The sequence below is a fragment of the Parasteatoda tepidariorum genome, chromosome 3 (genome assembly GCF_043381705.1).
Source record: "Parasteatoda tepidariorum isolate YZ-2023 chromosome 3, CAS_Ptep_4.0, whole genome shotgun sequence".
NCBI lineage: Eukaryota > Metazoa > Arthropoda > Arachnida > Araneae > Theridiidae > Parasteatoda > Parasteatoda tepidariorum.
Genome location: NC_092206.1, coordinates 82,317,060 through 82,339,783, shown reverse-complemented (window position 1 = coordinate 82,339,783; position 22,724 = coordinate 82,317,060). Strand labels below are relative to the sequence as shown.

Below are 22,724 nucleotides of genomic sequence, written 5' to 3'. Positions count from 1 at the left end.
CAAAATTTCATGAATATTTCTTATAAAGCTATATGCTAATACTTAAATTAATTTCAAAGCTTATCGCTTTCTTGAACTTCTTTATGTAAACAAAACTGAAACGGGGGGGGCTGCAGTAATTGACCTAAAAGGGCAAAGACACTCACGGAAATTGATTAAATTGTTTGTCATTTATTAATTTAATATTTGATTAAATATGAGGCAACTAATGAGTAAAGTTTACCCAAAAGTAATCTGCGAAAGAATTATATTCTTGATATTTTTTTTTAATATTATATCATTTTAATTTCTTCTCTTATGGTGACTTATCTAAAAATTTATTGGACAACTCTTGCAAATAGTTCAGGCACAATTGTGTCACAATAGCAAATTTACCCAGCGTTATTATCAATGTTTTTAAGAACAAAGTTGGAGCAAGGAAACTGTTATAAGGAAATTTTTAACGTCTGTTTTAAATTCATTAAATTAATTTTATTAATCTTGTTTCAAAACTTCAAAAGAGTAACTTTTAGTAGACTATACAGCTTATACTTATAATCAGTAAGTTTTTAATTTAAAAGTGTCTGTATAATTCAAAGCTTAAACATGCAAAACATAAATTAGCAGCAAATAAAATAAATAATTGCAAATAAGCAATAGACCAGCTTTTATAGTTTATAAAGGCCAACCTCTCCTGCTTTCTTGTAACTTAATTTACTAAATGGTACTTGGGTTTGAAAAGTTCTCAGCACTTCAGCTAAACCAGTTTAAAAATTCTTGGTTAAAGATTTGTCCAACTATATACTAGTTATGAATAAAAAATTTATGGAAATTATGAATATTGTGAAATTTACATAAAATTACATTTCATTAAATTTGTTTTACAGTTTTCGAATTTATTTAGATGCTTTATTTAGTAAGATCTTTAAAACCTTACTTTTCAATACATTTTTTCCCTTCATTTTAGATACATTCAAGATGTTTTGGAAATTTGAATAGTCAACTAAATAGTATACGAAATTTACATAATGTAAGTAGACATTTCCAAAGTTTTTTTTAATCTAATTTATATTTAATAAATCAAATGTGAAGTATAGGAATAAATTGTATAGTAACAAAAATCTAATTTGCATTGGTAATTGAAACTATTTTTCCAAAATCTAAATTCATTTTTGTAAAGTATGTAAATCTTAGTTTTTTAACATGAATTAATATTTTTAATAACTTTAAAACTAATTTTTTTAACAAATTTTGTGTATTTTGGCTCATTGTCAAAAGAAAATTATTGATTATTTTAATAGTATCAATTGATTGATAAGATGTGTTAATTAATTTTCAAATCGTGTTTAAATTCTAGTGCTCATAGAAATTTTTCTGTATCTGCATCAAAATAATTGCCAAGTATTGGTGAGATCTGGGCAGTAGCATACAAAAAAATAAAGGAAAGCATCACAGAAGGAAACCAATTCAAACTGCAGCATTTTATTTTTTAATTTTCTTACCAAATGTTTGCAAATTCAAAAGCTTTTTCACATCTTGGCATTGTAGTTGGCACTAACAGGTACCAATGCAAAAATATTCTCTCTCATGCTCAAAAGTTAGATTTATATTTTATACATGCTTAGATCTTAAAAACAAAGTTCTAAAATGACCATTAATTTTTATAAAATATGACTTTTTTGTTTTAAACTAATTTTGTTAATTAAAAGATAATTTGAAGAAATTAAATGACAATAAATTCATTGTGTCTACCAATTATTGCCCATTTTTTATTACTATTTAAATTGCAAATAATGCCTTGTGCATAACTTCCATTGTGTTTTTCATATTGAAATATCATGTTGAACCTAACTTGTACGTATTTTTTAAAATTACTATCTAGATCTGTTTTGTTATATATAAAAAAAAAAAATTGCATTTGTTATTGAATGTTTTCTTGTCTATAATGACTGTAAGGATGGATAAAGTTTCACTGTTCTCTTACTGTGGTAAGGTTTCATTTCCATTAATGTATATTTATTAAAAATTATTTTATTTAAAAACCAAAAACTTATCAAAATAAATTATTTATGCAATTAGAAATTTGTTTAAGTTTGATATTTTTATAGGGTTTAAAAAGATATTTCCTATTGTTATGTTGACATATAGTGAGTGATATGCTGACCCCCATTAACATGCTAATGAGGAAAAAATTTTATAAATTCTTGAATGCTTGGATTTCTATTTGTTTGGATTTTAAATAAAAATAGCTGTTACAAAAAAAAAAAAAAAACCTTTTATCATATTTTTTTCCTTTAATGCTACAAAACAAAATCTAAATCTTATTCACATTACTTGCAATACTTTTTAGCCTTTATTAAGTAGAATATAGTAGAATCGTTGTCATTCAAATTGAAATAATTGAAACTGAATCTACTTGAGATTCATCAGTGATTCATGTAGAGATTCATCATTTAGTAATAAACTTTGAAAAAATGAGTTATTTTTAAAATAATGGTCTTATCAAATTTTAATAACGAATAATTCCATATGAAATACATGTATAAATACATTACAAATTTACTTTACAATACAGACAATTTACAAATTTACTTTACAATTAAAGTACAGTACAGAACCCGTTATCCGGAAATCAGAAAACCGGAAAACCAAAAAACCGGAGCGAAATTCGATAAATTTTCCCGCCACTTTTAAAAAAAAAAAATTTTCCTCATAATATTTTAGGACTTTTCTTTCTTTTTTGAAAGATGTTTACCTTACCATCATCTTGGAAATAATCATTAGTGTATTACTCCATAGTTTTTTCTTTTTAAGATTATTTCCAAAAGAAAAAAATTTTTTTTAGTTGGGTTTAACAATAAAAAGAACGGCTTTTTGTAGTGATTCAGAAAACCGGAAAAATCAGTTATCCGGAATAGCGATGGTCCTGATCGTTCCGGATAATCGGTTCTCTGCTGTAGTAACCTTTACTGGTTAGTAAAGTAACTTCTACTAACTAGTTAAATGCTTATTTGTTGCCTACAGAAAGCTATCAGTTCTTTTGAACCCAGAAGTTTTTCATGTTACTTTTATAAAACCTTTACCTATACTATAGATATGCTGGGGTGTGATTCGAAGGCATAAAAAATATTGCATTACTAATAAATAAATAAATTTGCATTACTATCTAGACAGGATTGCCACTCCACAGGGAGAACGGGGAAAACCTGGAAAATACAGGAAATTTAAAAATCACCTAATATAACAGAGAATTTTTAGTTTTTCTTTACAAACTGAGAAAATACAGGAAATTTCGTTTTTATTCTCGTCTTTTAAAAAATGGTCACCACTCAAGTGCAATCTGTGGCATATTTAAGGATGATTTTTCAGCTATACTAAACTATTTAATTTACTTTAGCATTATTTGTTTTAAATATGTTCAGCAGTACATTTTTTCGCTGAATTTTTCTTGTAATTAAATTTATAGTTAGTGCAATATAGCTCACACTAAAGTGCAGTGATAGTGTGTTTCCTCTTAATATGTTATGTATAATATGTTCAGGGAAAACACAGGGAATTTTTTTTCCAAATTAGAATGGCAACCCTGCTAGAGTACAGTACTTTCAAAATCAATTATAATTATCTATAAATATGGGAAAAGTCTGGAATTAGTGGCACTGTTTTATCACAGTATATTATTTCAAAAAGTGGAGAAAATGATTTTAAAAAAAAGCCTTAAAAAATAAACAAACTGGGAAGTGATTGTGTTAATAAAGATATTTGGATGAATATCCAAATCAAGATTCTGTTGTATATTGTTCTGTAGGGCTACTTAAAATTTAGCGAGTATTAAGTAAGACTATTATATTTGTTTGAAGTTTCATCTATGTGTTTAAATTTACTTTTATAGGAAGTAGTAATCGTGTCTGCTGTAAGAACACCTATAGGGTCTTTCCGCAGTTCATTAGCAGCTCTGACTGCTCCTAGATTAGGTGCAATTGCAGTTGAAGGTGCTGTTAAGCATGCAGGTATATGAAAAAATTTAACTTTATTTTGCTAAAGTTATAGTAAAGAACAATTATAGTTTCATTACTAATAATGAATAGCACATGATTTAATTTCAGAAAAAAATAATAAGTTTAGCAGCAAGCTAAATGACCTCTATAAAAGAAAAATATATTTCAAATTCTTGAAATAGTTTTCCAATTTTTGAAACATTTTAAAACAAATAACGCTTTTAAAATATTTTGACGACAAACAAACAAAATATTTTTATCACAGCATATGATAAACTCAATTTGATTTGAAAGTTACTAAGCTTTTTTTGTAGCTGAAATTTTTTTAAACCGAACCCGGACAACAGAATATGCCAACAGGATATAGAACTAAAAGCACTTGCTATATTTTTCTGTCTGAGCACAAAAAATTTTGACAGGTTTACCAATTTGCGTTAAGATCAAAGGTATCACTTTAAAAATCTGAAAATATGTTACAGGTAGTAAAATTTTCATGTTCAGTTAGAAGTTTATTTATGATATTTTAATTTACATTAAAATTTTGTATCATATCTGTCTAATTAATTTCTTATTGCTCTCTTCATCTTAGGTTTTAATCTGTTGAAACTTAAAGAAAATCATGTAAATGAATAAAGTGTAAAATAATTCGTCCTTCATTATTTCTTTACTTTTAACACAGAATCTTTGCGTGATTTCTTTGTGAGAATTATTTCTCTTAATCTACTGAAATGAGTGACAAGTATAAAAACAGACAGTCTTTTTAATAAAGTTGTTGAGAAACCAGCTAAAATTGACTGAAAGTACATATTAAGCAATTAAATGTTTCTTCAATAGTTTAATTACCTTTAAGAGGAATTGGGGCCATTAAATTATTATTTATTTTTTATAACTGATGTATCAAAAGCTGTGTATTGATATATAAACACTATGTAAAATCATTATAATTATTAATATTTAAAAAAAAATTGAGAGACTTGTTAAAGTCTAGACCTTGTAATAATAATAATTGTTCATAATAATTCAAATCCTCATGCTGTTTTATAAAAATTGATTTGATTAAACGTTAAGTTAAAAGGAAAAGATAATTGCTTTGTTTTCTGCATAATAAATACTGGTTGAAAAGTTAAGAGAGAAAAAAAACTGATGCAGAAGATTTGATTTATAATATGTCATCAGCATATTATAAATCAATTCATCATCATATTATAAACAAATTTTGATTCAGTTGTGAATTTATGAAAAACAACTGTATAAAACTTAACAAATTCACTTTGTTACTAAGTTTATGCATTAAAATTGATGCACTTGTACGAGAAATAATTTTGTCTGCAGAAATTTAAATTAAAATAAGTATTTTTTTTCTTCAGGAATACCTAAAGAGTCAATTCAAGAAGTTTATATGGGTGAAGTGCTACAAGCTGGTGCCGGCCAAGCACCTGCACGGCAAGCTGCTCTTGGAGCTGGTAAATATTGCTATAATAATTTATGTTGTAAATTTAAATTATCAGTACCCAAGTTACCAATTTGACAAACCTAATAACTAATCCAAAAAATTCAGATTAAATTATTATATATTAAATTATTATATATTAAAGTATATACAGGATAATTTTAAACTAACTTGCCAAAATATGACCCTCTCAAAAGCATACTATTTGAGTTTTCAAATGGCAAAATTCTTTTGTATCAAAATGTAATCCTAACAACCTAACCTAAAATAACAACTTAATATAACAACAACAATAATAACCTAAATAACTGACTACCTTAATATAAACTAACGTAAACTTAATATAGCAACCTAAAATAGAGTTGGAATGATATTTTTATCACAAGAAATCATTACCCTAATAGGTTTTTGCCAAGTGTCACCATTTTTCTGACCACTAAAAAAACAAGAGTGTTATAAAAAGCTTTAAATCCAAAGAAAAAACTATGGACATGTCAACTATTTTTAAAATATAAAATGATTTCTTTGTAACTTTCTCTCTGTTTTTAAAGGTTTTTATCACTCTCTATTCTTGTTAGTGGTGCGGAAAAATGATGACACATGGGAAAAGCCTAGTAGTGTCATAAGTTCTTGCACTAAAAATAACAATCGAACTCCCTTTTAGGCTTTTACTGAAAGGAAAATTGTATGAACAAAAAAGTTGGAAAAAAATAAGGTACAACGGATAAGACATGTTATTTTTTATTCAGATATTATAAGAGGTATCATACTGATTTATTATTAATTCTAATTTATGAATAAACTCTTGTAATTTTTACAGGTTTGGCAATATCAACTCCTTGCTCAACTATAAATAAAGTCTGTGCTTCTGGGATGAAATCCATAATGCTTGCTGCTCAAAGCATCATGCTTGGCCACCAAGTATATATTTTTTTTCCTGATTAAAATTTTATTACTTTTAAGTTTCAAATACGTAATAAATGAATTTTAAATTTGATTAAATCGGATTTATAATTAACTCAAAAATCTCAATTTATTTTTGTAATATTTATATTACATTTGAGTACTAAACAAGCACATTTGGTTTACGTAGTAACTTTTAAATGAGGATGCCAATCAATCTGCTGCCAAAAATTGCAATTTCAACCAAATAAATAAATAAAAAAATAATTTATTTTAGAGAAATATTTATGGTTTTATTTGATTAAAATAAATTTCTGTGTGTGAAAATTTTTTATTTTAAATATATTTAAATAAATACAACCTGCCCAAATTACTAGAAAATGTAAAATCGTTTATAAAAGATCTTATGAAAACTCAAGCTTTTTCTGATGGCTATTGGAATTAATGTGCAGATGACAATCACTGCACATTAATTCAAATGCAATGAACAGGCTTTTAAAGCATGAATAGAGCTTTAAAATTTTTGTTTAATTGAAGACTGACTAATGTGTTTCTCAAAACATGTCAACTGCATTTTATTTTAAAACTTTCTTTATCAAGTTTACTTTGTTTATTTTTAAATGACAAATAATGATTTTTTCCTTTTTAATTAAAAATTAAAAACCTAGTTCAGTAAATTGTAAAGTACACAACTTTACACAAAAATGGGTTGTTCCAACAAAGTCTCCCTTTAAAAAAAAATAAAAAATTGAACTTTTTCAAATTCAACTCATTTTACTGAACCCAGCCTCCCTTTTACTAACTGAGCAAACATTACTTTAAAAAGGTCTTTGAGGTTTGAAATTGTAACTAACTTAGATTTTATGAAACCATTATTAAATTAAAATTTTTATTTTCAACAATTGTGAACTGTGGTTCTGTCATTTTTTTATTATTAACTTCTTTTTTGTTAAATATTTAATTTATTATTTTATTGATTGGCTTTACCATTCAATTTTAGGATATTATGGTTGCAGGCGGTATGGAAAGTATGTCTAACACACCATTTTATATGCTAAGAGGAGATACACCTTATGGTGGAATAACATTATTGGTTTGTATTTAGTTTTACTCATAGATTTTAGTATGAATTCATTTGTAGAAAATAAAAATCTTTAAATGTTTGAAAGTTTAAACTTCTCATATTTTTCTATTGTTATTGTAGCAAAAGATTTAAGCCTTGAATCAAGAATATTTAATTATTGATATAAGTTCTGAAAATGATATATTTTGCTCTATTAAATAAATATTAGATTAAGCATGCACCTTAATATATAAAACGAAATTTATAAACTTTTAAGTGCTTCATAATTATAGTTGTTACTATCTTCATTTTTTAACAATTTCCTGAAATATTTTTTTCGTTTAACATTTATTAACCTGAGAGGAATATTCCATACTTGTTTGTCTGTTTAAACTGTCTGTTAAGCTCTAAAAAATTCTCAATTAAAAATACTCACCATTTTATTAAAAAAAATTATTTTTGCATCATCTCACTTTTCTACATTTTAATCATTCTTACAAATTCATTAAATTTACATGACTAGGTGTCAATTTCTAATTTTAAGGGTAATGTTCTTTTTCAAGGTCACAACATGTATTGTATTTTTATAAATATTAATTTTATGGAAATGATTTGAGATTTACCTATGCAGTTACACTCATTGAAGGAAAATACTGTAATGATGTAAAAAATATTTCCAGTGATATAAAAAAGGAATTACAATAAAATAAAGCATTATTTATTAAAGAAACATACTGAACGAGTAAACTAAAATTAAGTACTATTTTATAAGTGTAAGAGGAGCTCTTTCACAATCTTTAAAATTCCGTTTATATGAATAATATTGTAATAAAAAATAAAAGTGTTTGAAAATATACCAGACAGTAACACACAGATTTTTTTTTAAAATCTTTGTTAGAACCAGTCGATATATTTTGTTCTCTTGTTAAATTCACAGCATGACTCTCTTAGATTCTCCTTAACTACAAATCAGTACCAACTAAAGAGGCTTTTTAATTAGGAAAAAAGTTAGCAGCTTCCAATGATTAAAAATATAGTTTATTGTTTTTGTAAAAGAGATAGAATAGTTTTAAAGAAAAAATTGTAATTAAATTTCTATTAAATGAAAAAAGTTCCTTTTGCAACAAATGAGCTACAATTTGCATATGTAATTTACTGATTAATACTTTACAAATATTGCCCCAATTGAATTTGAGAAATAACTTATATTTTCTATTACTTGAAGTGATAAAGCACTGTGTAGATTCCTTATTAAAATTTTGTTTGTAGCTTTATATAATCTTAATCAAAATCTGTATATAATCTGGCCAGCATTATTTGGTTATAAAATTTCTTTTTTATTTCATAACAAATTTTGTCATGGTTTTCCTTTTTCAGGTAAAACACAGGTGATAATTTCTTTTTCCTTCTGTTTTTTTTCATCGGGCTTAGTTAATAACACTGCTTGATTTTGTTGCCTGCATTAATAAAAATAACATAGTATAACTGATTCTTAGTCCCGTGTCTTTAAATTCTACATTCTGTCATTAAAAATGTATTTATTTATTTTTTCTTTAGGACAGTCTTGTTTATGATGGATTAACTGATGCATATAAAAAGTTTCATATGGTATGTAAAATTAAAATGCATTTATTTTTGTCTGCATGTTGAATTCATAATCATCAGTTATGAAATTTTTTTTTTTACTCTAAATGTTTAGGAAAGTTAATAAAGTAACACATGGTATATATAATCACAAAGTATGATATAACTTTATAGCTGCTGTGCTTCCAAAATATTTTTTAAATTTAAACTGCATACAAACATATGAGATATTGTTATAATATAATAATGAGTATTTTAATGCAAGTGGCAATGTAAAATTTTATCTTGTTTATCTCTACAGAGATTATTCAGTTTTTAGATTATGCATGCTTACTAATTTAATTAATAGATTTTTAAAAAAAAAACTTTTTTTTTTCAATTTGAGAAAAGTTAGCCTAAAAAGTACTTTGTTGACTGTTAATAATTTGTATGTTAATGTTAATAATTGTATTTAATGTTAATAATTTGTATTTAATTAAACAAGACAGGATTATTTGCATAACAATTATCAAAATTTTTAGAGAAAATTTTTAACAGAATCTTGCAAACTTAACTGTTTAGTAGCTTCATATTATGTAACTTACCATGTGAATTATTAATTGTAGGGTGTTTGTGGAGAAAATACAGCTAAAAAGATGGGAATTTCAAGACAAGAACAAGATGAATTTGCTATAAATAGTTATAAAAAGACTGCTAAAGCTGTAGAAGTAAGAACTCTCTTATTCCAAAATAGAGGTTTTAGGGTTTTATATTTTTCATTAGTAACTACAAATTTCCTACTTTAAAAAAAAGTTTTTATTTCTCTAACTAGAAAATCTATTAATTTAGCTAATGCTGCAGATACATACTTTTAAATTAAAATATATATGATTATAGCACATATAAATTGGTGCATATTATTATTTAAATATATTTATTTACTTATTCAAGTAACTTCTTTTGTTTTAAAATTTATGTGCTATCTGAAGTGTTAATTTCAGTACCCTTTTTTCAGTTTCAAAAAAGTAATGATTTAATAAATATTTTTTGTCAACTAGAAAATTTTCAATTTTTGAACTCTTTTGAATTTGATTTTTAATAATATCTTGAAGCCAGTTTTTATAATTTACATATATTCCAATACTTCTATTTAAATTGACAATTGGTTTTAATTTTTACGATAAATTGTTAAAAGTAGTTCTTGTTCTAGGATGGGGTATTCGTGAAAGAAATTATTCCAGTGACGATTCCTGGTAGGAAAGGAAAACCTGATGTTGTCGTTGACACTGATGAAGAATATAAACGGGTTAACTTTAGTAAAGTTCCTTCTCTACCAACTGTCTTTCAAAAAGAAAATGGTAATTTTGACTATATCATAAACAGATTTTTCATAATTTTGTTATTAAAATTAAATTTTTCAACTCATTCCTACTAATAAATTTTCCAAACTTAAAGTCTACATTAAAGTCACTATCTCTATTATTTCTCTTTAACCTCTTAATCAATAATAGAAACGAATCCTCTTATGTTTTAAATCTCAGATCTGTTCATCTTGTTCAGGTAAAATTAAAGTTTTAAAAACCAAAGTATTTTTGCCTTCTTTTTTTTTCTATGGAAGTAAATTTTTAATTATAATTGTAATAAAATTTTTATTACCTTGAATATGTAGTCATTTAAGTTGGTTCAGGAGCCATTAAACTCTGTATCCATTACATTAACTTTGCATACTTAATTATGATATTTGATTGGAATTATATTGCAGAAAATTAGACGTAAAAAAAATCTTACAGGACATTATCAATTTTAACTTTTTTAAGGACTTTTCATTTTTAATGCATTGTGTGTGCACTTATATTGTGCTTAAGTTACAAGCATTTTTCTTTGGAGGTGTTTTATTAATTTACTTGCTTTTCTCACATATACTGAAAAATAAATTATGGAAGATTATCACTCTATTGTCTCATAAAGATATTGTTAAGATTTGACATTATATCGTCTAGTATTGTTTTTCTCACAAAATATTTAACACTTTATGATCTATTATTGTTTTAAGTCCATTCGTGTCATATGTATTATGACCAACAAGGATTAATAGTTCCTTATTAACACTTTAGCTCAGTATTAAATTTAAGCATTTATCTGTATTGTATACTTTTATAATTATGAAATCACAAAACATCTTGGTTCAAACTAAGGAAAAAGACATTTTTCATTCAGATTGTTACAAATTTGGAAATTTTAAATAGCTTTTTACAATCATACCACTATCTATATCAATATCTAATGTACCCAAATTTGTATTAATTTAAATTGATACTAGTTCAAATGTTTGTGTTCATTGTAATTAAATCTAACCAACAACAATTTTCCTTAGGGAACATGTAGGCTATATCACATATTAGCTAAAAGTTCTGTCCACAAATATATTTGTTATTTCAGTAAATTTTTTCTTAGTTAAGAGAATAATATACTAAAATAAGCATATAAGATTGATAAAAATAATAATAAAAAAGACACTACACAAGAATGATTGTAACTCATTGCTAGAGACTTTTTAAGCTTAAAAAACATAAGACTTTTGTTCCTCCATTTGTTTGACACTTTTTACTTAAGTTCAGTTTAATTTTGTTATCCTTAATATTCACTGTTCTCATTTATTGTTCACGTATTTTAAATATTGTATATTCCTATTGTTTATGTATTCATATTCTCACTTTTTGTATTTGTTGCCTATATTCTATGGATTGACTACTAATAAAACTATATGTTAAAAAAAATTATTCTTAATTAATATGTAAGAAAATTTATTTTCAGGAACAATAACAGCAGCAAATGCCAGTACTATTAATGATGGTGCTGCGGCTTGTGTGCTTATGAGTGCCAAAACAGCTCAGGAACTGAATATCAAGCCTTTGGCAAGAATCATTGGTGAGCTCAAATGATAGCGCATCTCTTATTTGCCATATTGATGAGAAATTACTGCAATAAATCTACTTTGTTGCCTAGAAAATCATAAAATAAGAATTTTTTAATACTAAAACTTTACGTTTCCGTTTACAAATTTTAGAATAAATTTCTCAAGTTTATAATAGCTAGTATGAAAGCAAAAGCTGCAATTACTAGGAAATTTGTTAATAAATTCAAGACATTTGTTTTGCACTTTAACTGTAGAATAGAAATTAACAGTGCTTGTATTGCTTATTCTTTAGTAACGATTGATATAATGAATTAGAATTTTCTCATAAATGTGATTATAGAATTGTGTAGCTGCTATTCGAGCTGCTATTTTTACAAACATGATTTATTTCTATTACAACAAAATTAATATTTGTGAGAGAAAGGAATGCAACAAATTTTAAAATCACTTAATTGCGCATTCTAATAATATATTTCATACTTTTAATGTTAAAACATAACATTTATAATACATCCCTATATACTACGTAAAAATGTAATATGTATTCTATTAAAATATATATCTATATAAGACACATTTTACCCCAGGTTTTGCAGACGCTGCGGTAGAACCTATTGATTTTCCGATTTCCCCAGCAGCTGCTATTCCAAAGGTAATCTGATGTACATTCATTTTTTCAGATTTACTTTGCTAATAATAAAAGCATTTATGTCTTTAATCTTTATAATAGTTATTTTTAACAATAGTATATATTTTATTTTACTGCATAAGTATTTTAACATTGAATAGTTAATTAAACACACCTTTATTATATAAATTATTTATATGACAGCTAATTAATCAAACCTTTAACAACCCTAAGTCAGATGATATAATAAACTAATAAAGAGTGCCGCATTCTATATGAAGATGCATACTTCAGCTCTATGTTGTGCAAAAAATACTGGTTAAGAAATATAGTTAACATAAAGAAGAAGCATATAATTATGCATTTTTGGTACTTTAATATGTTATAAATAAGTGGTTTTAGACTGGACGCATTACCTCATATGTGATTTTTCTCTTAATTAAGTTTCTTTTTTAAGTTTTTTCACTTAATGAGTAATATACTATTCCAAAATGCCTTAAAACATATTTGTAAATCGATACTTAGATTAGTAACATTTTTATTCATATATTATAATGTAAAAATTGTTTACCCCTCTCTTTCTCTAATTTAAATATGACTATTTCCTTTTTTTTTTAATATTATTTACAGCTTTTGAAGCAAACTGGAATTAAGAAGGAGGATATTTCAATGTGGGAAATAAACGAAGCATTTAGTGTAGTCGTACTCGCCAATATAAAAATGCTAGATTTAGATCCAACTAAAGTAAACATACATGGTGGAGCTGTCAGTCTTGGCCATCCTATTGGGTAAAGGATAACTCTTTATATTATTATCAAAATAGTATGATACTAACAAAATTTATTTCGTTTATATGTGATTTTGAAAAAAAAAATGATGAAATTACTGTTCCAAAATATAAAAGATTATTTGAATTTCTTTAAAAAAAGTTAAGGCATAAAAAGTATATTTATTAGTCCTCATAACAGTGTAATAGTTGTTTGTATTTTTTAACTGTGGATCATTTTAATAAAACATGTGTCTTAATAAAATTTCGATTAGAGGATTTTACATTCTAAATGTTCTACAATTTTAAATACTAAATGATAAAAATATTCCTCTAGTTTTATGTTTAATACTGATTAATATTTAAATAGTATGATAAAATTACCCAATTATTAATTATTCAGTGTTAATTTTTTTTCTAGAATGTCTGGCACACGGATTGTGAACCATATGGCCCATACATTAACCAGCAATCAGTATGGGGCTGCTGCAATATGCAATGGAGGAGGTGGAGCTTCATCTATTTTAATTCAGAAAATATAATCATCTTACTTTCCAAAATGGTTAACAGACAAATAAAGTTATCTTGTAATAAATATGGAGCTGCTATAGAATAATGTAATAGAGCCCATCTATTTTTATACAGAAAATGTAATCTCACTTTTATGCTCAAAAAATGTATAGAGTTCCTCTTGTATTTTTATAAAGTGCCACAATTTTTACTTGCAATAAAATTTTTCGTAATAAAAGTATATGAAAACTGTTTTACTTTGTAGTAGTTTTATTATTTCTGTTTAAATTACTTTTGTTTCAAAAATTATTTACATTTTATTAAACTAATTTATTGTTACAATAATAGAAAATCTAAATAAAAATTTCAGTTCCAAGAAAAATAAATGTATTGCAAAATTGCATTTTGATTTCTTACTCGTAAATTCTGTGTTAATTGAAATATTTTAGTTATAGTTAGGTATGAGATCTTTTATTTCTTACTAAATAAATTTTGAATTGATTCTTCTGAGAACAAAGCCTTGCTTCAAATTTTAGGGTAGAAATTATATTTTTTATGTAACAAAATTTGAAGGTAAAATTTCACTTGATGTCTAAGCAGAAACAATTCGAAACAAACATCAATTATGTAAAAAATACTTTAAAATTACATGGAATAATAAATTTTTTGTTATTTAAAAGTTACTAGTTCATCTATTTAAATTTTTAACCAACAAACTGGCAACTACTAGGGAAAATATCGCTAAGTTTTCATTATAATTGTAATAATTTTTATAAAAGGATTATTGATTTCTTAAAAAATTTTATTCAATCAAAATATTTTTACACTTGGTTTCAAAAGAAATTATTCTTTCTGTAAATAAAATTTTATTTCTAGAATCTTCATAGTTTGCTATAAATATATTTCTAATAGTAAAATAGAAAAAATAATAGTACCAACATAATAAAGCTCAAAAGGTTAACATTTTACAAATAACCACCTAGTATATTTGTAGCAGCATTTAGAATTTAAAAAATAATAAACCCAAAATATTTGTAAAAAGAAAATTCCAATTTGATCCGATATTTTGTAAAATGAAGAAAATTTGATTAATAAAAAATTTTTGACATTCAAAATTTTAAAGCTTGAGTGATAAAAAATCTATAAATCATGTAAGCGCTATAAAAATATTTTTATCAATATAAAACAAAATAAAATCAATTCCCTAACACATGTCTTATAGTTTTAAAAAATTCTGAATAATGATGTAAATTATGAATCATTAAAAGAATTTGAGCTAACAATTCAGTAGTATCCAAAAGGTGATGTATGTATGCACGGGTATAATGTTTACAAGTATAACAAGTACAAGTGCTCAATATTGGGGTCAAGTCATCTTTGTACATTTCCTCTTTCAAAGATAGTTCAGGAGTACACTTAAAGCGTTTAGTTGCAATATCATTTGAATCTTTTTCAAAATGATGTGGAATAGATTCTAAAGGAAACACAGTAGCATCTCCATCCTCTGCTAATTTGAAAGCATGAGAAGAATCGAATATATCTACACCCATTTTAATAGCTTCAATCATCATTTCTGCATCAAGTGGTCCATTTAAAAGTCTGGGTTTATTAGCTGGTAAAATATCAATCACTTCTTTCAACAAAGGTTTTACTTTAGAAAAGTTTAAACTTTCCAATGTAGCGCCGTTTGTATGAAACCCGTCAATTACGAAGCCATCCACTGCACGCTTAACTGTAGCTTCAGCAGATTTTTTTCTTAAGAAGGAATCATAACCTCCTTCAATTGTTCCCCATATAGCAACATTTTTAACTTCCTCACACTGTGAATGCTCCTCTAAACATTCATCTAAAAATTTTATTGTATTATCAACAGATTTATTTAAACGTTTCTTGGAGCAATCTTTTGGCGTATCGCTATCACATAGAGCCTGGTATGAGACAGGCTGGAATGCTTTTATGATCTTCATAAATTCCGAAACCGAAATCATCTTTTTACCGCCCGTGCACCAAACTGATACACCTTTGTTTACATTATAACCTGTAGGAGTTTCATCAGCCGGATCTTGGATTGATAAATGAAATGGATACTCGGGCAGTCCGGCAAAAGCACCTAACCCTTTCCCTTGAAGCTCGACAGCGTCTTTAAATTCAACAACAGTCGGCAATGTTTGCAAGAAAAGTAATTTCTTATCATCTAACCTTTGTAATGAGTTATAAGTTAAATGCGGCACTGAACCTGCGCGAGCGTATATCAGCATTGTAGGGGTTTTAAATTGTTCTGTTGACCAAGGTTTTGGAAAATCAGTAATACAGCCTGATCGACCGATACTGGATATTTTTTCAATGAACCTCATATTGGAATTGAAGCGAAAATTAAGTATTCACTAAAGAAAATTACAAAACAGGCTGCTAACGTCCGGCATGGGATTTTGTTTGTTTACAATAGAATTTACTCAATTGGTTACAGTTAAATCATTATTCTAACTTCGTTAAAAGGTAAAGTTTCACTAATATGAATTTTCCTCCCCAGCGCAGCAAATTATTTTTGATGCAGTTTTCTTATGCACGCTTCTGATGCAAACGTCCCGCAGTTGACTGGTTGTCAAGACACTGTTCCAGTAGAACACTGAAGTCAAGCATCACTGGCTGTGGTCAGTAAGAGATGGACTGAGGGTGCACGATCTCGGTCTCCATTTAACTGTTCTACGGTAAAGTGCTCAAATTCACTCGAAAAGGGAAGCCAACCCTCCGCAAAGGATCAAAATTGTGATAACATGTCCTCGGATCATCCGCAGGGATTTTTTCCAGATCATCGCCATTAGCTCATTGTGAAGCTCTAGAGCTAGATAATTGAAGTACCTACCTGTCTGACACAAGACAAACGTCCCAAGTTCTTCCCATAATGATGGCTATAGTTTAAATTATTCCAGGATTTCACAAACCGTATTACTGTCAGGCTAACTGTAGACTGTTTTCGTGCTTTGTCTTTCTTTGAAACGTAAATCAAATTTATTTTCCCACGAAAAGATTTCATGAGAACGGTGATGTCAGTAGTTTTTATGCATTTCCTGATTTATCATAAGGCCTGATGGCGTACGCAAGGGAGGGGTTTAGGGGTCTAAACACCCCCCTTGAGCTCAGACAAAATGGAAAAAATAAAAATTTTAGTACATATCTAGTACATCTACAGTAGTACATCTACATATTTTTATTTGCCTTATGCCTACTTTTTTTTCCTCACGGTATTTCTCAGAATACTGAGAAAACATTTACTATAATAGGATTGTACTTTTGAAACCAAATTCACGTGATACTGATACGGACTGGTTCCTTTCTGTCCTGCCTTTCGCGATAGTTTTCGAGACTTTCTGTCATTCGCGAGGTCTTTACGCGATGATTCTGGAATCCTAGCCGTTCTGTCGTCTTTGAGACAATTCGGGAATTTTGGAGATGCGGTGAAAAATTATATAAAAGGGGGAACTGAGTACAGTGGAGTTAGTACTTGTATATAGTGTAAATAATTTTCTTTTACCTTCAATTGTTTCTATTACTTTATTACTATGTATCAAATTGCGATTTTATTGTTATGTATAACCCAGATTTGAATTTTGATTGTCAACTGTTGTACATTATGAGATTTAACTTACTGTTAACGCAGCACCCCCTTCCCATCCTCCAATTTATTTTTCTATTGTGATAAAAGCGTAGATATTCAACACTGGATAGGTACTCTGATAAAACGTGAATAGTTAGCTAGTGCAGTTAGTTAGTCAGACTAAGAGTTATCTCTGCCACTTATCGCTAAATCTGTTTTGTTTTGTCTTAACAAAAAGTTCATTCAATCGCCGAACCCGTCGTCGCCACTATTTCGACTAGTGAAGAAATCAGTAACAATATACCTTTGGAGATACTGTACTCGTTGGAGTTATTCATTCCAGCTCGAAACTTTGAGATCGTAGCATAGCGGATATTTCTGTGCCAATATNTGATATATATATATCTTGGCCCAGATCTTGATCTTTAGGATGTCAAAACGCAAGAATTTAGCAATTTCTAATCATTTTGAGAAAAAATCACGACCTGAAATTAGTGTTGCTGTTGTTAATTTACGTCGCACTAAAGCTGCACAATGGGCTAATGGCGACGGTCTGGGAAACATCCCTGAAGATGATCCGAAGACATGCCATCGCAATTTTGATCCTCTGCGGAGGGGATGGCACCCCTTCTTCTGTAGCCCGACGACCTGCGCGCGATGTCGAGCACTTTACGGTAGCACAGTTTAACGAGGACCAATACCGCACACCCTCGGTCCCTACGCAGACTGATCCAAGTGGTCACCCACCCGCACACTGACCGCAGCCAGTGATGCTTGACTTCGGTGATCTGCTGGTAATCGTGTCTTAACGATCAGTTCACTGCGGGACCCTGAAATTAGTGAGGTGACAGCATCTAATACCAATATAAGTTTTTCTGTTGTACATAAATGTGATACTCCCGTTGAAGAAAATGTTTCTAGCATAACAAAATCTGATAAAAGTAAAAGTGGTCCTCAAAGTGTTACTTCCCACCCATATTACATTGGACTTTTTTCAGAAGATATTACATGCAAGAAGATATTACATTATGATCTTAAACTTAAAAAAGCAAATCAAAATTTAACTAAACAATGCTGTCTAAATAAAAAGTCAAAATTGTCTAGCTGTCTAAATTAGGGAAATAATAGTGCTTTATTACATACTCGAATTTCTTTTAGTAGTTTCAAAAAATTACGAACACCCCCCTTGAAACAATTCTGCGTACGCCACTGGGCCTGAAAGTCCCAAATTTGAAGCCCTTAAATTTTACAAAAAATGTTTTTAATGGTCCAAACAGGGTGTACGTTTTGGGTCAAAATTACGACTAACTATGAACCCTCAACAGTTGTGTCCTCAAAACTCTTGTGAAATAGACAAAAGAACCAGGCCTTGAATTAAGTATTTCAGTGCTATTCTTTTCCGGAGAACTGGTTTAAAATAGATATCAAGATTAAAGATTTAATATGCGATAAGTAGATCGTCTGTTCAACGCCTAGGATAAATTAAAAAGATAATGTGAAGGAGTCACTCAAGGAAGGAAATAATAGGGTGCCTCCTGAGCAAGCCATTCTTAGTTTTGAGCCTTGCAGGTAATTCAGAACATCGTCTTCTGAAAATGTTATCTTCAATAGAAAGAACAATGCGATAAAAAAACACTGCTCTGAATGACTTTTGATTTACTGATCGGATTTTCATACACAAGGACGCAATGGTTCAAAGAGGTAACCTCAAATACGCAAATTAATCTGTGCTATTTATGTTACGATATTTTAAGTTACGAAATCTGCCACAAAAACCGTACTTTCTCTGAATAAATATGCATTTTTCTTTGGATGGATTCCTTACCCTCAAATTATATTGGATAGCTGTAAACTGAGAAATATGGTACTAATAGTTTGGTCAGGAGGGCGGTCTAAAGATAATTTATTAAAAATAAGATTAGATTAGAAGACCTGTTAAAAGGAAATTTTACTCTATGCGTAATTCAAATTAAGAAAAATTTAAATTCGAGAAATTGAAAATTTTTTGAACACAATTATAAAATTCGCTTATCCAAAGATAATTCTAATCAAAAATTAATTTTTAATAATAGTCGATCCTGTGCCTGTTCAAATATACTAAGGAAGTCATCCTCCTATCTCAACATTGATACTTTCAAAATAGTTTGTTTCCCTCCCTTAAAGAGAGATGAAAGGAATTTTTTAAAAAAAATGTTTGTCGAACTGCTTTGATAAAACGTTCTGTTTGAAGATCATTTATTCAATAAGAAAGAATACATTACTTTCGTTCCAAATAAAAATTAGTTTTTTTTTTTGTGTGTGTGTATAGATGAATTTCAGATAATCGAATTAATAATAAAGCCTTGCTTGCGGTTTCTAAGATTCTAAGGTGTTTTTTAACCCCTACTTTTAATTTACACAAAGATCAAGGGGATTATGCTAATATCATTCTCAACCTTATTTACATCTTTTATCTCTTTCCCCCCTTCATAACATATTATCGATAACTTAAACCACTGAATAGAATTTTTTTTAATAAAAACTTTAGGTGAAATTGCATAAAATAAGTTTTTAGCTCAGATAAGCGTAAATCAACACATTCATATTATTTAGAAGTTATAAAAGACTAGTATTCTGCTGCCATCTGCCGATAATAGAGAGAATCATCGGCGGGGATATGGTGAGGAAGATAAATTTTTTTAAAGGCAAATGTCATAATCTGAACAAATTATTCCAAAATTTTTAAAATTGAAAAACAAATCATACATTTAAAATTTTAATTATTTAAATAATTGTAAATATATCGATTGTATACGCACCAGACAGTGGCGTACGCAAGGGAGGGGCTTAAACACCCCCCTTGAGCTCAGACAAAATGGCAAAAATAAAAATTTTAGTAGAAATTATGCGAACTATTATTTTTTAAGACTATATACTTTTTTTTTCTCACTGTATTTCTCAGAATACTGTAAAAACATTTACTACACATAAAAGGGTGGTACTTTTGAAACCAAATTCACGTGATACTGTTACGGACTGGTTCCTTTCTGTCCTGCCAGTATAGTTTTCGAGGCTAGCTGTCATTCGTGAGGTCTTAACGCGATGATTCTGGAATCCTAGACGTTCTGTCGTCTTAGAGACAATTTGAGAATTTTGGAGATGTGGTGAAAAATTATATAAAAGGGTGAACGGAGGGAGTATAGTGGAGTTAGTTAGTCAGACTAAGAGTTATCTCTGCCGCTTGTCTTTCGGAGCTTGTCGCTAAATCTGTCTTTAACAAAAAGTTCATTCAATCGCAGAACCCGTCGTCGCCACTATTTCGACTAGTGAAAAAAATCAGTAACAGTACCATTGGAGATACTGTGCTCGTCGAAGTTATTCATTCCAGCTCGAAATTTTGAGATCATAGCAGAGCGGATATCTCTGTGCCAATATATGTATATATATATATTTGCTGCTCTTGGATCTTTAGGGTGTTAAAGCGCAAGAATTTAAAATTGTTTAATTATTTTGAGAAAAAATCACGACCTGAAATTAGTGAGGTGACAGCATCTAGTACCAATGTAAGTTTTTCTGTTGTACAGAAATGAAATGTGATACTTCCGTTGAAGAAAACGTTTCTAGCATAACAAAATCTGATGAATGTGAAAGTGGCTCTCAAAGTGTTACTTCCCACCCATATGACATCATTATGTTTTTAAACTTAAAAAATCAAATCGAAAACTAAACAATGTTGTCTAAATAAAAAGTCAAAATTGTCTAGCAGTCTAAATTAGGGAAATAATAGTGCTTTATTACAGACTCGAATTTCTTTTAGTAGTTTCAGAAAATTATGAACACCCCCTTGAAAAAATTCTGCGTACGCCACTGGCACCAGATGTCATGTGTTAAAAAAGATGTCAACTAAAGATGGGAATGTTGACTTCATATAGTTTTAAGCAATTAATCTCGCCCAAATAATTCTATTTTTTCCAAATGTTCAACAGATTATTTTATGGTTACAAAATTCTTAATTTTTAAGATTTGCAAAATTATTTGATGCAGATTACAGAGCAATTTAACCTCAGATCAAAATTTGTAGTAATAATATAATATTTATTTCAGCATAATTTCTAATATATATTTAAAATAATGTATAGTTTTATAAATTTATTAATAGTTTTATTTTATAGATTTTAAAATGCCATTCGTTATCTTCATATTGAGCATTATATTGCCTGCTCATCTATATAAACTATTTATAAGGCTATTTTTTGGGCAAGATCTATCTCGATAGATATCATCAAGATCTTTTTTTTTAATGGCGGGCACTTGGGGCAAGTTCCCCATTGGCCTCAGAAATGCTACTCTTTTCTCGTTACCCAGTGGGCACCTGTGGCTAAGCCACGGCGGTGGAGCAGCGTCGCCCACGTCACACAACCACAAACCCGTTTATAGGGCAGGTTACATTCACACAGAAGAAAGAAACATCCATGCCCTGAGCGGGATTCATACCCGCAACTATCGGCTCCGCAGTCAGGCATGCTAACCACTCGGCCACCTGGTTGGCATATCATGAAGATCTATAATTATTTTCTGAATTGTATTCTTTTTTAAATTTTATATTTCTTTCAAGCATCGATTGTTTTTTTTTATTTTTCTTCATTAAAAATTAAATAAAAGCTAGTTACATTATTTAGAATCTTATTACTTACACCAATTATTTGAAATAATACTGTGGTCACAATTTGTATCATCCACGATTTTTTTTCTCCAAACAAAAACTTACTTAAGTGCAACAACAACTGCTTATAATAATTTGAGAAATATATATATCTTCTATAGAAGATATTAACCCAGGAAGATTTAATTTTCATTTTATTAATAAGCTTTTGATATAAATTAATTCTAGTTACATCTTGTAATAAATTGACCTCACTGGACATAAAATAAAGCAACCGAACATCAAAACTGTTATATTTAAAAACATAAGAAATCCTCTACTAATAAAAAAAAAATTGTCCACGGTTACATGCATCATGAAATTCTAATTCTTGGTAATCCAGGTTAATTCTTGGAATCTAACCTGGAGTTGCTCTCATAAATCCTGTTTTGAACTGTGACTAAGGGTTAGTTTCTATGGTGAATTCAGGCGTTATTGTCAAAATATGTCCACGCCATCTGATACTATATAACTCTTGAAATGCTAGGTTGTCTATATTTATTATATATTTTATGATTTGCGATCGCAACGCTCGAATACGCCATTTGGGGAGAAGACCGGTTCCATGTTTGACCCTCCTCCCTTTCCTCTCCACCTCTGCTCAGTTGTATGGGAATATACTACATATTTTCCCCTTCCATAACATTTTTCGAATTTAATTGCCAAAAATATTT

General features: G+C 28.4%; 2 protein-coding genes across 2 annotated transcripts; one reads left to right on the top strand and one right to left on the bottom strand.

Annotated features, from left to right (window-relative positions):
• Positions 1-62: 62 nt before the first annotated feature.
• LOC107446529 (Acetyl-CoA acetyltransferase 1) lies at positions 63-14,031 on the top strand. Its single transcript, XM_016061205.3, has 13 exons — positions 63-229; positions 947-1,009; positions 3,869-3,986; positions 5,342-5,437; positions 6,245-6,345; positions 7,328-7,420; positions 8,948-8,998; positions 9,580-9,681; positions 10,164-10,311; positions 11,768-11,881; positions 12,458-12,522; positions 13,129-13,286; positions 13,686-14,031. Exons 1-13 carry the CDS (start codon positions 197-199, stop codon positions 13,804-13,806), a joined length of 1,263 nt encoding a protein of 420 aa, XP_015916691.2. The 5' UTR covers positions 63-196; the 3' UTR covers positions 13,807-14,031.
• An 895-nt stretch (positions 14,032-14,926) lies between these two features.
• On the bottom strand, positions 14,927-16,366 carry LOC107452102 (queuine tRNA-ribosyltransferase accessory subunit 2). The gene has a single exon (XM_016068409.4). It carries the CDS (start codon positions 16,126-16,128, stop codon positions 14,971-14,973), a length of 1,158 nt encoding a protein of 385 aa, XP_015923895.2. The 5' UTR covers positions 16,129-16,366; the 3' UTR covers positions 14,927-14,970.
• Positions 16,367-22,724: the final 6,358 nt, after the last annotated feature.

What these genes read in the sequence shown, in the direction of transcription:
- LOC107446529 (XM_016061205.3), top strand. Translation starts at nt 197, where the DNA reads ATGAGGCAACTAATGAGTAAAGTTTACCCAAAA. An exon ending in TGAGTAAAGTTTACCCAAAA is followed by an intron (nt 230 to 946) that starts GTAATCTGCGAA and finishes CCTTCATTTTAG; the next exon opens with ATACATTCAAGATGTTTTGG. An exon ending in AGGTGCTGTTAAGCATGCAG is followed by an intron (nt 3,987 to 5,341) that starts GTATATGAAAAA and finishes TTTTTTCTTCAG; the next exon opens with GAATACCTAAAGAGTCAATT.
- LOC107452102 (XM_016068409.4), bottom strand. Translation starts at nt 16,128, where the DNA reads ATGAGGTTCATTGAAAAAATATCCAGTATCGGTCGATCAGGCTGTATT.